The following is a 15,248-nucleotide window of genomic DNA, read 5'->3' on the forward strand; positions in this document are numbered from 1 at the left end:
TGATCTTTCATAGCAACAACCATGTATATTTGATGTAGATTCTTTGAGGTCACCTTATTATATATACAGTTTCCCAGTTTTTTTTATTATTATTTTTAACACACTGTCATTTTTTGTTCTTCAAGACCCTTTGTGGCTACGTTTGCAGTTATGTAGGCTAAAATGTGGTGTCACGTGTGTGCTAAAAGAATTATCTTTCTCCTATAAATTCTGTGGTTCTTAGACTAATATTTCTCAATGTTGATTTCATTTTTCCCCCTAAGGACTTTTTAAATTTTTCCTTTGAGTGCTCTGTCTTTGGTTTTAAAAATCTAAATACATTTTGTGATTTGTTTCAGAGCTAGTTTGTCCTTCCCTTAGCGTGGCCCTTAAGTTAACTAAAACCCTTCTTTCTATTGATTGATAACTCTCCTTTACAATTCTGATGATTGTGGCTTTCTAATTTCTCACAGATATAGTAGATACATATTAGGTATTTAAACTGCTAAGCTGAAGAGGTAATTAAAATGCAATTCATTGAGCAAAGAGTGGAATTTAATAAGAAGCTACCTGTCACTCATTTTTACTGGACACTGTTGGTTCTAAAAGTCCCATTTCTCTTGTCATTTTGGGAGAGGTTCTCCCCAAACTCTTCAATCATTTTTTTTTTTTTTTTGGTACTGGGGATTGAACTCAGGGACACTCAACCACTGAGCCATATCCCCAGACCTTTTTTTGTATTTTATTTAGGGGCAGGGTCTCACTGAGTTGCTTAGCGCCTTGCTTTTTGCTGAGGCTGGCTTTGAATTCATGATCCTCTGGCCTCTGCCTCTGGAGCCACTGGGATTACAAGCGTGCACCATTGTGCCAAGCTCTTCAATTACTTTTTAAAATGTCCATTCTAGGACTCTATTCAGTTTCAGTAAATTAATAACAAAGTGTCCATAAGTATTTGTAACCGAGGAACAATGGAACAAATAATGCAAATAAATGGAAGTATTTTTCACCCTAGAGCAATGTGCTTATTCATTTGAAAGAACCTGGTTCTTATACCAAACTATATTTCAATTTTTAATTATCCTCTTGCACTCCTCCTTTTCCCATGTTACTTAAGTTTGCCAAAGTAAATTTTTAGTAGAAATATGCATTTTAAATTCTCAAATGTTTATTGTACTTTAGAATATAAACATTTAAAACCCAAATTAGATTTTCAAAATCACTTAGGTCTTTGAAAGTTTTAATTTAAAATCTTTCTTTGATTCACACATTCATTCATCATGTATTTGTTTAGCATGTATTATGTGGCAGGCACTTCTCTATTCTTGACTTCCAATGAGCTTTCTTGTCAATGTTATTCTGTGAGCCAAATAATATTAGTAACTGTCACACTGTAGTTGCTTTCCATGTGATTCTATTCTCTAAATTTCATCTTTACAGTCCTCATATGGAACTAGTATAAAACACTTATTTCCACATTCCCAGATAGTGAAGACTTGTGGATAGGTTTCCCAAAAATTTTTCATGGAAACTTTCATTATCCCTTTTCATGCTTATTAGTTCTTAGCAGGGAGACATTTGGCAACAATAAACATGACTAGCCTGAGGATTTATTATATTATTGCACTTCGGTTTCATTCATTTGACAAATGCATTTCACATTTGACCATACCCATTTATTTTTGCACCACATTAGCTAGTGTAAGAAATTGGTTTGAAAGCAACAATAACAATAACTGAAAAAAGAAAAACATCAGTGTAAACCAATTTATTTAAGAAAGAAAATGATCATGAAGGAAAAGGGTGAGAACTAAAATATTACAGTTAGAAACATCACGCTTTAATCTATTATCAATAGAGCATGCATGGATCCTGTCCTCAAAAATGTTAATTTTTCTTTACAAAGAATAAATGTAGCTGACATACATACAACTAGTTCTCTCACATAAACACAGATGAAATTTGTCTTTCTCTGGATAATGTCAATCTCTGTTGAAACTAGCTACTGTCTTAGATCTGTAAACATTATTTTGTGGTTAATAACAACTGTTACATTTAACCATGCCTGGAATCATTGTTGACTATTACATTAAACTGTCTCAGATTTTGAAATGGACAGTATCAATTTGCTCAAGGACATTAAATCAACAACTATTTATTGTGTCTCTAAGAAGTAGCTTTTTAAAGTACTTCTAAGAAGTAGCTTTTTAAAATTCATCAATATTACAAGAATTCACTAATCATGTAAATGTGCTCTTGATGTGACAGTAATTAATTTTCATTATCTAGTTTTGGTTACTAGAGTATTTGAAGGTTAAAAATATCAATGTGTTTGTTTAATTAATGGCCAAAGTTCAGGGACAAAATATCAAAAATTAAGCAAAAATCTGTATTTTAAAGTCCTTGCCCAATAATTTCAGATTAACAAAAAGATCAGACTAAAAGGTTTAAACTTTTAAAAAAAGAAGCCTTAAAGCTTAAATTTTTACATTGTCAAAGACCAGCTCTTATGAAACAAAATACAATAATAATAATTCTTATAATTGCAATAATTCTATGAGAGGTAGCTGTAGTTTTTTTACTGCTATGTTTTTCAAATTGAATACTTCAGATAAAAAATAAAAAAGAATTAAAACCTCAGATTTTATTAAGTATGGAACAAAAAGTTTAACTTGGCCACAGTAATGTATAAGATCTAATCTTTTCTTTGTTTTTTTTCTAGAGAAAATATAATTTGTATAGAAATTTGAAAATTTGAATCTTTTTGATGGAAAAATGTAAAGTCAATTTTGACTTCTCCTACAGTGAAATTTCACAATTGTTACAGTAAAAACGAAATAATGATTTTAGTACAAGTTTTTGTAGGCAGAACAGCATCACCAAAAGTGTGCCAATAATTAAAAGTATTAATAAAATATACATACTTAAGAATCTATTGTGCATTTAGTATTCACAAAAATCTATAATTTTTATTATTAAATCTAGCTGCTAAAAGAACATTTTGGGTATTGTTCTTATTTTCTCATCATCTATTTGCTCTTTGATTCTCTGCCAGTGTCAATTCACACATATACCTTTACTGAAAATGTCACATTGAAGGAACAGAGGGGATCTGAGTATACTTTGTCCCAGGCTCTGGCTCCTGTCTTTATAGTCACAATCTCTTTCATTGCTATCACAGTTTCACAAGATACATATCACCATCTTCATTTTAAAAATGAGGAAATTCAGGCAACAAAGTTACATTTTTTGTCCAAAGTTAAGTGACACTAAGCACAATCAAAACATGATTTTACACGAGTATGGTTTAATCTTTAAGAAGTCAGTATCTTATTTAATATTCAGTAATAAAGTATGCCTCTAATATAAAAATGCCATAAAGTAAACCATTAGAAAAGCAAATGTGAGATGAATATCTGTTTTTGCCAGCCTTGGAATGGAAGGACTTGTCCATTATCTGGAAATAAGGCCTATGAAAGTGAATAAAAGTTATTAATTTTCATAAATGAGAAAATAAAATAGGAAATACTTTTCCTATATCTATCTATTTTATAGCTCCAATATGATTTTTTTAAATTTAAAATTATTTTGTCCAAAGGTTTTTCGGATTTTTATATCTATTACTTATCTCATTGACCTCCTATTTACCCTGCAAGGTCTTTGTAAAGTGATGTTACCAGAAGTCTTAATGTTGGCCAAAGAATACTATGATATTTGAGTGGCATTGCACCTATCTATTACATAAATATATACTTCAATAATATAAAGTCTTTGAACCTTGCAAGAAAAGACACAGAATAATAGGGACTAATATGCATCATTTTCTTTAAGATAATATCGGAGAAAATAGCATCAGAATTATATAATTATCCAGATTTATAACGGTCAGGTATAAGTAAAACTGATATGCTAGTTAAATAGTATACAACTGGGGGCTAGGGTTGTGGCTCAGCAGTAGAGTACTCCCCTAGCATGTGTGAGGCCCTGGGTTCGATCCTCAGTACCACATAAAAATAAATAAATAAATAAAATGAAGGTATTGTGTCCAACTACAACTAGAAAAAATAAATATTAAAAAATAGTAGACAATTGAACCATCAATTTGTTCTTTTTAAAATACAGTTTTAATCTATTTTTAAACATATGGAAGCAGGGACATAATTAAATATAACTTAAAACTCACTTTTTGAACACTTCATGCGGCAGAAAATCAGGTTGAAAACATCCAATTCAGAGATCATTTATTTATAAAAGTAAATTATGAAATGTAAGGGAATGGTAGGAAGTAGCAGAACTACCAAAATAATCAAAATTCTAGTTAGAGATCCTGGGGCCTTTAATATGGAGAATTTTAAAGGAGATGTCTGTTAGAAGCAAGTGACAATAAGTTTGCAGAGAAACAAGAGGAAAAAAGAAACTAAGCCCTCTAATGCAATGTCAGTGATAAATTAAATTGTAGTTATAAATGGCAATGTGGCACACATTGAGAGTCAGTTTCTCTCTCTGTCTCTCTCTATGTGTGTGTGTGTGTGTGTGTATGTGTGTGTTTACATGTTCTATCTACATTTTGGGGGCCTAAAATTTTATGTAAATGTATGAATTATAGTTCAAATAAGAAAACTGATAATAGGAAAGTGTCACATAATTGTGGTTTTCTCATCCTTTAACAAGAAAACACCATGATGACAATGACAATGTTAATGGTTCTGGCTGGTAAGGAGAGCAAGTATGAATATCTCTATATTCTTTGTGTGTCTCAGGCTCCTAAGATGATTTTTAATGAAAGGTTCTAGGCTGTTACCAGAGCTATAATAAAATATCAGGGTCCATACTTGAGTACTTATGGCCCACATGTGGATATTTATTTTAGAATATCCTTATTGATAGTACTATTGTTAATTAGAATGTGACTTGTTAAAATAAGTCCTAAGAGTCTGGCCCACAGTGAAATAATGGTTGAGATTAGGTGGGGGATCCTTGGAAAATACACAACTGTCTCATCCAATCAAGTTTGTTTAAAGTAAAAGCGGAAAGAGACAATTGGTGATCACAATTTCAACCTTAAAATTAACATTGCAAGTAATGAACATATCTTTGCATTAGGTGGAGTTTATTATTATTGCTTTCAGAGAGAAACCCAAGCTAATTTACATGAATGATATTGTTTATCTTTTTGAAATACCATTACAATAATTTTTTAACTTTGGTAAATAAATTTAAACATCACTTAAAGATTGCAATGTTTACAATAGTAAGTATGATTATAAGGTACAGGGTATCTATATTTTTAAAAATTTCAGAATTTAAATATTTAGTTGAATTTGATAATATATGTACAACACAGAATAATGTTAATATGTGAGATGCTCAACAAATTTTTTGTTGAATACAACAGCCTCAAATAACTTCCATGGCACAATTTGTTTAGGGTAGAATTATAGTTATTATTAGCTTCATCTTCAAAAAGAAAATTCTTTCATGAACTTTCAGATTTGGCTCATTAATATATTAGAGTTCTTTTCAAGGTATATAGTTTCCTTCAGGAGAGAGCACAAGACTCTAATTAATATTCTGTATAAGAATTAATCAGGTTTAAAATGAAGGCCACTTTTTATACAATCACATAAATTGAAAACCTGAAATTTCTCTTAAACAGGACAGTTGTCAAGCATTATAGTTCTTTGTTTTTCTTATTACAATATTTTACATTTGTATAAAACCTCCTAGACTTAGTAACTATTTTCATGATAACCTAATTACCTCATATATATGTCTTACCTAATTTCCTCTTTAATATTCTTTAACTTTCAATTTGTGAACAACATCTTTCTAAAATGTTTAGATCTAAATATTAAGCTAGAGATCATTTTGAAATGCCATCCTATGAATCATTTCCTTTCTCTTTTAAAATGTTTTGGGATATTAACTTATCAAGTACTAAATATTCACAGTAGAATTAAATCATATTATTTCTGTAGGTGTGTTCATTTTTAGAATCAATTCCATTTTTTTAAAAATTCAATCTGATTTTGTGAAAAAAAGGTGTCATTTCTTACAGATGATAGAATTTTTTGATCTTTACTTGGAAAACATTTAAAGAAAGATTTTATTTTTTCCCATGTAGGTTGATTGCACTTACCTGAAGCAATTAAAGACAATTTAAACAATGTTTGAAATCAGGGTCATTTAGAAGTATTTTGGCATGGAGAAAAGTTTGTTACAAGTATGATTTTCATAAGGTAAAAACATCAGAAATAATAGCTTCAGCTATTCTTTGGGAAATTATCATGTATAAGGTTTTATTGTTCCAGTTACAGAATTATAGAGTTTGAAAGCTATATGGACTCTTATATCTTCTTTATGTTTGTTGGTTTTCTCCCCGCCTTCCCACATGAGTCCAAAGTGTGTGTGTGTGTGTGTGTGTGTGTGTGTGTGTTTGTCTATTTACTCATATATTTCTCACTATAATATTCTTTTTAATGGAAAATCAAACCTCTAAGATTATATATGTGACAATGGAATTCAAATTATTATCTGGTTTACTTCAAATTTCTTTCTACTATGTTAGGCTGCTTTTATCTGCCAAATTTACATAGGATTTGCAAGTGATTTACCCAAGATCACAAATAAACTGGTGAAGAGTGCAGCAAGATCTAAAAATTAGATTGGCTACAGTCTTACCAATACTGCACTATCATCCTGTTTAAAAATGCAATTGGTAAATTAATCATCCTTTACCTCTGTGAACCTCATAATTCCAGTTTGGGTAGAGCTATAGTTTACTTTACTAGCCATTTCTTAGCTAATTGTTTTCTCAAGCTCGTGACATGGTTTCATAGGCTGGAAATAGTATACAAAACTTATAAGAAAGTAAAAAATGGTAATAGAATGATAGCTTCTTGAAAATTTCAGGCATTCTTAAACTTTTCTTCAATTTTACTGAAGTATATTTTCTAGCTTAAAATAATGTGAACACCAGGACTTAATTTGATCCAAGTTGTGAATCTCTTTTGAAGGGATTCCAGTTTACTCTTTATAAAGATTTCATTCATACACACACTTTTAATAAACATATATAAGTTATTGTATTCAGAAAGTAGTAATTTAATGTATGCATATATATTCATTATCAATTTATTGCTTTTTAGCAACAAATGCACCCTTATTTCTATAATTTATGATAAAGGAATTCCTTTAATCATTTCTCTCTTAAAGTGAGAACATATTAAGCCTGCTAAGGATAGGAATATGGAAGCATATAGGAGGAGGGGTTTTTGCAATTTCTGGCATAAGTTGGGACAGGTTAGTCCTGTGGGTTTATGATGTAGTCTGCCGGAGCTACAGGCCCAGAACAGGATCCCTCTGTAACTTTGTAACTTCAGCTTAGCAATAACGTGTGTGCCATCCTTTCCGCAGGGAAACCAAGTCTTGCTGCAGCCTCTGCCATAACCAGGGTGAACTCTCATGGCATGCCTACAACAACGATTGCTAGTCCCTGCTCCCTCTCCCATACTTTGGAGGGTTACCCACCATTTACCTCATAATTTCAGACCAGCCTTGCTATGGCCAAATCAGAGAATTTCTTTGCAATCTGCTGGCAGAATCATACTTTCTCCAGTGAGGTATAAAACTCTTCCAAGTGTGTCCTTCTTTGGGTGATCTCCCTCAATATTAAGGTAAAACTTCACAGTCTTATTGCTGTTCCTTTAGCAGAGTTAATAATTTTTATGCTCAATTTGTTTTATTTAACCTGTGATATGATATATACTTCTTGACTGGACCCACACAATGACAGCATCCATTTATATGGATCAAAAACTTCATTAAGCCTGGGAATACATTGGTCTGGCTCAGTATCTCTTCCCTTATATAGTATATAGGATCTTCAGGGAGCACTCCATTTTGTTTTTGGTACCAGGGATTAAATTCAGGGCACTCAACCACTGAGCCACATCTCTATCCATATTTTATATTTTATTTAGAGACAGAGTCTTACTGAGTTGCTTAGTGCCTCGCTGTTGCTGAGACTGGCTTTGAACTCACGATCCTCCTGTCTCAGCCTCCTGAGCTGCTGCAATTGCAACATGTGCCACCATGCCCAGCCAAAAATATTTTTGAATTAGAAAAATGACAGAATTGGCTTCATGTAACCGAAATCTATAGAAACTTGCATCTTATGATCAAGTTATTTGTAAAACTCAGAATAAATCCTTAACAAATTGATAGAATATACTCACTGATGCTTACAAATACTATGATTTTGGACAGGTCAAGTGCTTTTATAGAAACAATGGTATATACTACAGAAAGTTTACCAATTTTCTAACTTCCTCATCTATACAGTCTGCCTCTACCTCTGGAGCAAGAAAATATCAGATACTCTCTTCCAAAGCTCTTAGACACCTAAAGGATGACCGCATTCATTTGTCTATCCATCCATGCACCCATGCAATATACATTAAAGGGCCTACCATACACCAGGAAGTTTTTCTAGGCGCCTAGAATGCTTCATTAAATTCCCTGCCTTCTGGAACATATACTCTAGGAGTGGAGAAGAAAAAAACAATCCCCCCAAATTAATATGACATTGTTGCTAGTAATCTGAAAGGAAGCTTGTTTAGGGGCTTCTGAGAGAAATTTTCCTCCTTGATAGAGACCAAGCCCTTCAAATTCCCATTATCATGACTGAATTTCATCAAAGCGCTAGTTATAATATACAACCATCTTACTTGAATATCTTCAATCATTTATTAGTCTAAATCTCAGACACATATTTTGGCGAGAAATCTACAGAAAGATAATGGAAATGGTTTTCCTTGTTTTATAAAATACAGTATCCATTGAAAAATAAAGCGATATAAATATATGATACAGGAGTGGAGCAACAATGGTTTACATATTCATCTACATTCTCTTAATGTAGGTGCTTACTATGTGTTAGACACATACAAATCACCTTTTTATTTTCTTAATGGCCTGTAGAAGTGATTTGCACATTGTAACCATGTAATTGCTTGCTACCATCATGTGTAGTTTACATAATAACACCCAAATATATGCAGTGTTTCATTCATAAGTCTACTAATCATGGGATTATAAATGCAGGTAAGCACCAATCTGACAGTCATATATATGTGCATATTTAAATATATAGACATGGACATCCTGTCAATAATTCTTGATTTACAAATATAAAATTTTATCATTGGAATAAGCTTATCTCACATGGAATAAACTTAATGGCCATTTTTGGAATCTACTTTTGCTTTAGCTACCACCTGCAGTCTCTCAATCCACATAAAATATTAGGTATGGACATTTCCTAAATTGTTTCATTTTGTAGTTTTGATAACAAAAATTAATACTTTCTGAGTAATAGCTGTAAAATTACTCTGTCAACATATTGGAGACAGTATGCAATGTTAGGAAAGATTCAAAATACTGTTCTTCAATTAAACTTCAGCTTTTAAATCCCTAAGCTATTTTCAAGAGTCTTCATTAATTACTCATTAGTAGCAAAGTTCAAGTTTTCCTCTTTACTTTCAAGCTTACATATAATTAGGCTTCCTTTTCAATCCAACCTTACTTGATACTATTTCAGAATGTAGAACCTCTGGTGTAAACAGATTCCTCGAAGTCCCACAAATGTACAGTAATATTTTACTCTTTGCCTTAAAAAAAGAAAAGAAAAGAAAACATGGCGTCCTTCCACTTTTTTCTTTCATTAAATCCCACTTGTCATTCTTGGTACAAATTAAGTACATTGTCTCCAAGATGCACCTCACTCCTCACTCATTGCAACCACATTAATTGCTCAACTTCTGAACAACATTTATTTCCATTTTCAGAAAATTCCACACCATCTTGAAAGGTCTTACAATTTATGAGAGGTTTGGATATGCCCAAAAAAGAACTTGACTTGAGGCTGATTATACACTGTTATAGGAATATTATGGGTTCTCAATCCCTGGCTAACTGAAAATGAAGTATATCCTAATAAGTGTAGAGATGATCATAAGCAAACACCTGGAGAACATTATTGTGTATGCAGTGAGCATCCAATTAATGGCTCTTGAATGAATGATAATAACTACACTATTTTATGTTCTACTATTCTATCAACTAAGCTATATACATGAAAAAATAAAAGACAACATAAAATGTATTTATAATAAAAAAGATGGGCTCAAACTGGTATTTAATGTTATTATTTTTTTGCATGAAATGCATACAAGTTAAATTCTTGAATTTTACATTTGCTGTCAAAGAAAAGAATCATAAATTAGAAAAGATAATTAAAATCAATTGCAAAGTTATAAATTAATATTCAAATAAAGCTATTATTGTAATGAATATTTTAGGTATTAAGTGAAGAAATTGTGAAAACCAAAATCATTATGTGAAACCAAATATTTTGCCTAAATATTATCTACCTAAATATTATCTTACCATTATATTATAAATGATAAGTTTTGAATGAGAATGGAATTTTTCCATCTTTTTGTAAACCTATGATGGATTAGAAATCTAGATAACAGATGACTGTGCTGGCTTCTTAAAGGGAGCAATAAGAACTAAAAGAGAATGGACAGAAAAATTAGGAAATTCTCTAAGGAAAGATTTATTGCTTGAAATTGCTGACATGCTTCAAGGGTGTTGGTTCTTGTTTTATTTGAAATACAGAAAAGGAAGACAATTCTACTCTGGAGTTGTTTTTAAATTATGCAATAGGAGCATAAAATACAAACAATGAAAACAACAGATAATATTCTTCATGCTCTTAGAATATGCTAGGCAATATATTACATTTTACGTATACTTTAACACATTTCTTTGTCAGTAATATGTGAGAATTATTATTATCCCCATTTTACAGATAGTAAGTCCATCCCTAGAAGTTAAATAATTTATCCAAGGTCATATGATTTACATGTGATGGTGAAACTGGGACTTTTAGACCTGAATTCATCTGGATTCTAAAGAATTCATGTCACAGTATGAGAAGAAAGTTGAAAGAGAAATTTGTAGAAAAGTTCAAAGACTCAAAAAGAGTTTTACAGCTGGAGCCCATAAACTACTTTCTAGATTTGGCTTGCAAAGCAAAAAAGAAATGTTTTAGCTTTAACAAGGTGACAAGTTTTGTAGGAGAGAGAAAGCTTGAGGAAAAAGGGCTTTCAAAATATCAAAGCAGTAAGGAGTTGGGCTATGGCCATGGAAGTCTAAGATACAAAATCTTTGAAAGGTTAAAAGATTTCTATGGAATAATAGGCTAAGCCCATTACTTTGGTTAAGCAACTATTAAAAGTAGTTTTCTTATAAGCAGAACCAGTTAGCCCATGTTCCTAGGTAAATGACAATTCAATATCTTAATTAAATTGATTATTCTTTTATAGCTATATAAACGTCTGTCAATAGTAAAACATTATTAAGCCCTTCTGTTGTGCCAGATATTGTTCCAAGTGCTCTACATTTTGATCCTAACAATAACTCTTACAGGATAGTACTTTTATTATCATTTCCATTTTAAGGAATAAGTCATGACTAATGTCAGGGCTCACACTCCTTACTGTTACACTGTGCTGATGTTACAGTAGGTTAGTAACTACTATAATTAAGTAGTATTTTATTCATAAATATTTTATAATTTAATAAAACTCTATTTTTCTAAAGTTACTTGTCATACTATCACTTAGTAAACCTACTTAGCAGTATTTGCAATGAGGTAAGTTATTGACAACTAATTGTAATTACAGTAAGAATAGCACTATTTTAGTTTTTCAGAGGATATGCTATGAAATGAACTCTAATGCTCTTCTATACTTTAAAATCTGTGATTCAGTGACATGTAAGTGAAAGATGAAGGTTGTGTATTTCAGGATAATTGCTGGTTCATTGAGTTATTTATGCTTTAACATTCAAATGATACTTTACAAAAAGAAGTTGTGATATTCTGTACAATAACAAAGCAATTTTGTTCCTACTTTTGGTTTGTTTATTTTTACCTACAATGCTCCAAATTGATATGTGTTAATAATATACAATGCATAAAATGGGTAGCATTAATAATGAGATTTATAATAGGTTTGATTCCTTCTAAAATGAAATATATATTTGAAAAATTGATGTCATTATCACAACATAACAATATGTCAGAAATTAATTAGATGAGTAATTTTATTTAAATGAATAAATCTAAAATATTTATTTCTCAATCACATAGAATAATCTTTGAATGATCAAATTCTATAATCAAGCAAGAAAAATTCAAGCTCTTTGAAGACTGGGAAATAGTTTTAGATTAGACATATTAAAAACTGAATTTTTTATATCAAATCATATTGAATTTGTATAAACATAATATCCATGAAATATAACTTTTCCAAGAAAAACTCAAGAATTATAGTACATTGTAAATTTATGTATAGATGTTTGAGTCTCACAATACATTGGGAAGTTAACAAAATATGATATCAAATGAAATATTTTATACTAATAGGAAGTATTTTAACATCTCTAGAGTATAATTTAAAGAAGACTTTTTAAAAATTAGATTCTATTCCCCATACCACAACATGCAGTTATTTTATAAATGTTTATATTTTTTCAGAGTTTATAGCTGCAATGTAATTTTTATTAGATTATACACACACACAAACACACACAAAGTAGAAATATACACAACCCCCGCAAATAAACTCTTCTTCCCCAAATTAAAGTTAGTAGGTATGCATGGCAGGTTTATGAATATGGAATCATTATCAATAAACATAATTAAACTGTCATGTATCAAAGGAAAATAATTTTTAAAAGCATATCTTTGACATTATACTATCAAAAATTCTGATGTACTTGAAATTTTTTCTGTAAAAAATAATTTTACCTACAACATTTATTAACTACAAAAGGCCAAAATACACTAATGATAAATTCAACTTTAAAAAATTAGCCTAAAAATTGTTTTAGGAATAAATTATCAAAGGATTCAACATAATCCATAGAGTTGGGGGTAGGGAGCAGAGGGAATTGAAACACATAGTATAATTAAATAAAAACTGATGCTGTAAATTTTAGAAATAATTTAATTTTGTTTATATGCAAGGAGACATTTAAAGAAAGAAAGAAAGAAAATTCAAATACACATTCTGGGGCAGCTCTGGTTGCTGGCATTCTACCCCCTATCTGTAAAAGAATGCTTGTTGGCATTAAGTTCCATCAATTCATTTGTGATTTCTAAATTAATTCTGAAGGAAACCACAACTTACTTGAAGATCCTGCTGAGTATCTGTGTGCCTGATTTTTTTTTTCTCTGTTCACAGACAAAGCACTTCCACTGGTCATGGAAAAAAGGTCTAAATCCGTGTCTTCTCTGCTTACAAGTCTTGCCTGGGAGCAATGGGAGAGAATGTATACAATCATGAAACAAAATATGGCATTTTCTGAATGCAGCTCACATTACCCCAAATAAACAAACAGGCTCTGTCAAACAACCTTCTTCAAAATGATACCACAATCCTTTATTGCTGCCCAGGCAGAACAAATGCACTATGTCAAAGCATTTTTTTGCAAATAAGAGCCGATTTTAAAATTGAGGTTTGCTATTTGAGTCTGTACAACAAAAGAAAACATTTTAGTATAGTAATTTTGATGAAAATCAATCTTAAAAGCAGCTGGTGAAACTTTAAACAGCTTAACATCACTTACTTACCAAGTATATTATTTAATTCTTAATTAAATGGTAGAAATGTCATACTAGATTATTTTCTGCGATATTTTTATTTTATCACATGAGTATTACTTTTATTCACAGAATATGCCTTTCATTCCATATTTGTGTACTAGAAAGTCACAGATGATACCCGCCTTTTCATTACAACCATTTTAATACAAAAATATTACACATTAAGTTTAATTTGGGGATAATGCTAAATATATTGAAATGCCAAGGTATACTAAAGATATAAAAATTAGATAATTCATTTAATCTAAATTGCCTTTGCACTTTTTAAAAAACTATCTTAGATTAAACTTAAGAGTCAAAAGAATTGCCTCTTACCTATAAAATCTTGTTTTACAGAATATCTATCATGAAGTGAGGATTTATCAGGATTCAGCTCTGAAGTGGGAGAAAATGTCATTACGGAAAGTAAAGCTGCCTCTAAGTGGCTGGGATTTAACCCAAACCACAGTGTGCTTGAAGTCCTGTGCAAATGTGTTGTCTTAAATGTTTGATGTGAGGAAATTTAAGTACAGCAAAATAAAGACATGAAACCACTACTGTGGCTAAAAAACTACGTACATTTGATGAGCTACAAAGACCGAAGAACTCGGGATCTAAAAAATCATCCTCCTTCAAATTCAGATTTTTGCCCATCTATACATTCCTCTTCTCACCTTGTTCCCACACTCATGCATATGAGTGAATGAATGAATCAATGAATTTATCTTCCTCTAATTTATTTTTTAATTGTCCAAAGTTGTATATATTTATTTTATACATCATGATGTTTGAAATAGGAACACACTGTGGAATGGCTAAATTGAGTTAATTAACAGATTCATTTTAATTCAGATAACAATTTTCTAATATGAAATTTAATGGCAAATATATGTTAAACAGCAATTTTGCAAAATTTTTCTAAATCTTTGTTTTTGAGCATTTCTCTTTTATAACCTACATACAAGGTTTTGTAATCCCCCCTTACATTTCACACTGGAATAAAGGAAGTAAATTCTGGAAGGTGACTTTCTAAGTATTTGGATTTAATTTCACCTCTATCCTTGATATCTTAAATACAAAAAGAAGATTCTCTTTCATTTAATTAAAACCAGGAGTTCCTTCTTCTTTTTTTTTTAAACACAATGTTATTAAATATTTATTTTAAAACTGTGTACTTTTGGAAGTAAAGACATGCTAACAGCATACTTTGAAAACAAATACCTATGTACTTATTACCTAGATTTTTTTAAAAGAAAAATCAAATGTTATAAAGATGAAGTACCCTTTTAAGCTACCTGGTAGTTTTTCTACATGTATGTATTGAAAAGGTTTTGGAGTACAGTCACATAATAATGTTAGTTAACAATGCCCACATATGTGACCATGGTCCCATAAGATTATATTGGAGCTGAAAAAAATCCTACTACCTAGTGGCATCTTAGACATTGTAGTCTCCTGATGCAACACATTACTCATGTGTTTGTGGTGATGCCTGTGTAAACAAACCTGCACTGTCAGTTGCATAAAAGTATGCTCATGCAATTATATATATATA

At 30.9% G+C, this 15,248-nt stretch overlaps 1 protein-coding gene across 8 annotated transcripts in view; it reads right to left on the reverse strand.

Annotated features, from left to right (window-relative positions):
• Positions 1-15,248, reverse strand: part of LOC107139799 (ALX homeobox protein 1) — a 219,733-nt gene that overhangs the window by 43,945 nt on the left and 160,540 nt on the right. For 7 of the 8 annotated variants that reach the window (XM_048804423.1, XM_048804414.1, XM_048804427.1 and 4 more), the window contains one exon: positions 13,239-13,359. In XM_048804423.1, coding sequence (XP_048660380.1) covers positions 13,239-13,359 — 121 coding nt within the window. Of the gene's footprint in view, positions 1-1,729; positions 3,447-13,238; positions 13,360-15,248 lie in introns of those variants that run through there. The other variant, XM_048804441.1, reaches the window with a different exon arrangement.

Source organism: Marmota marmota, unplaced genomic scaffold (genome assembly GCF_001458135.2).
Source record: "Marmota marmota marmota unplaced genomic scaffold, marMar, whole genome shotgun sequence".
NCBI lineage: Eukaryota > Metazoa > Chordata > Mammalia > Rodentia > Sciuridae > Marmota > Marmota marmota.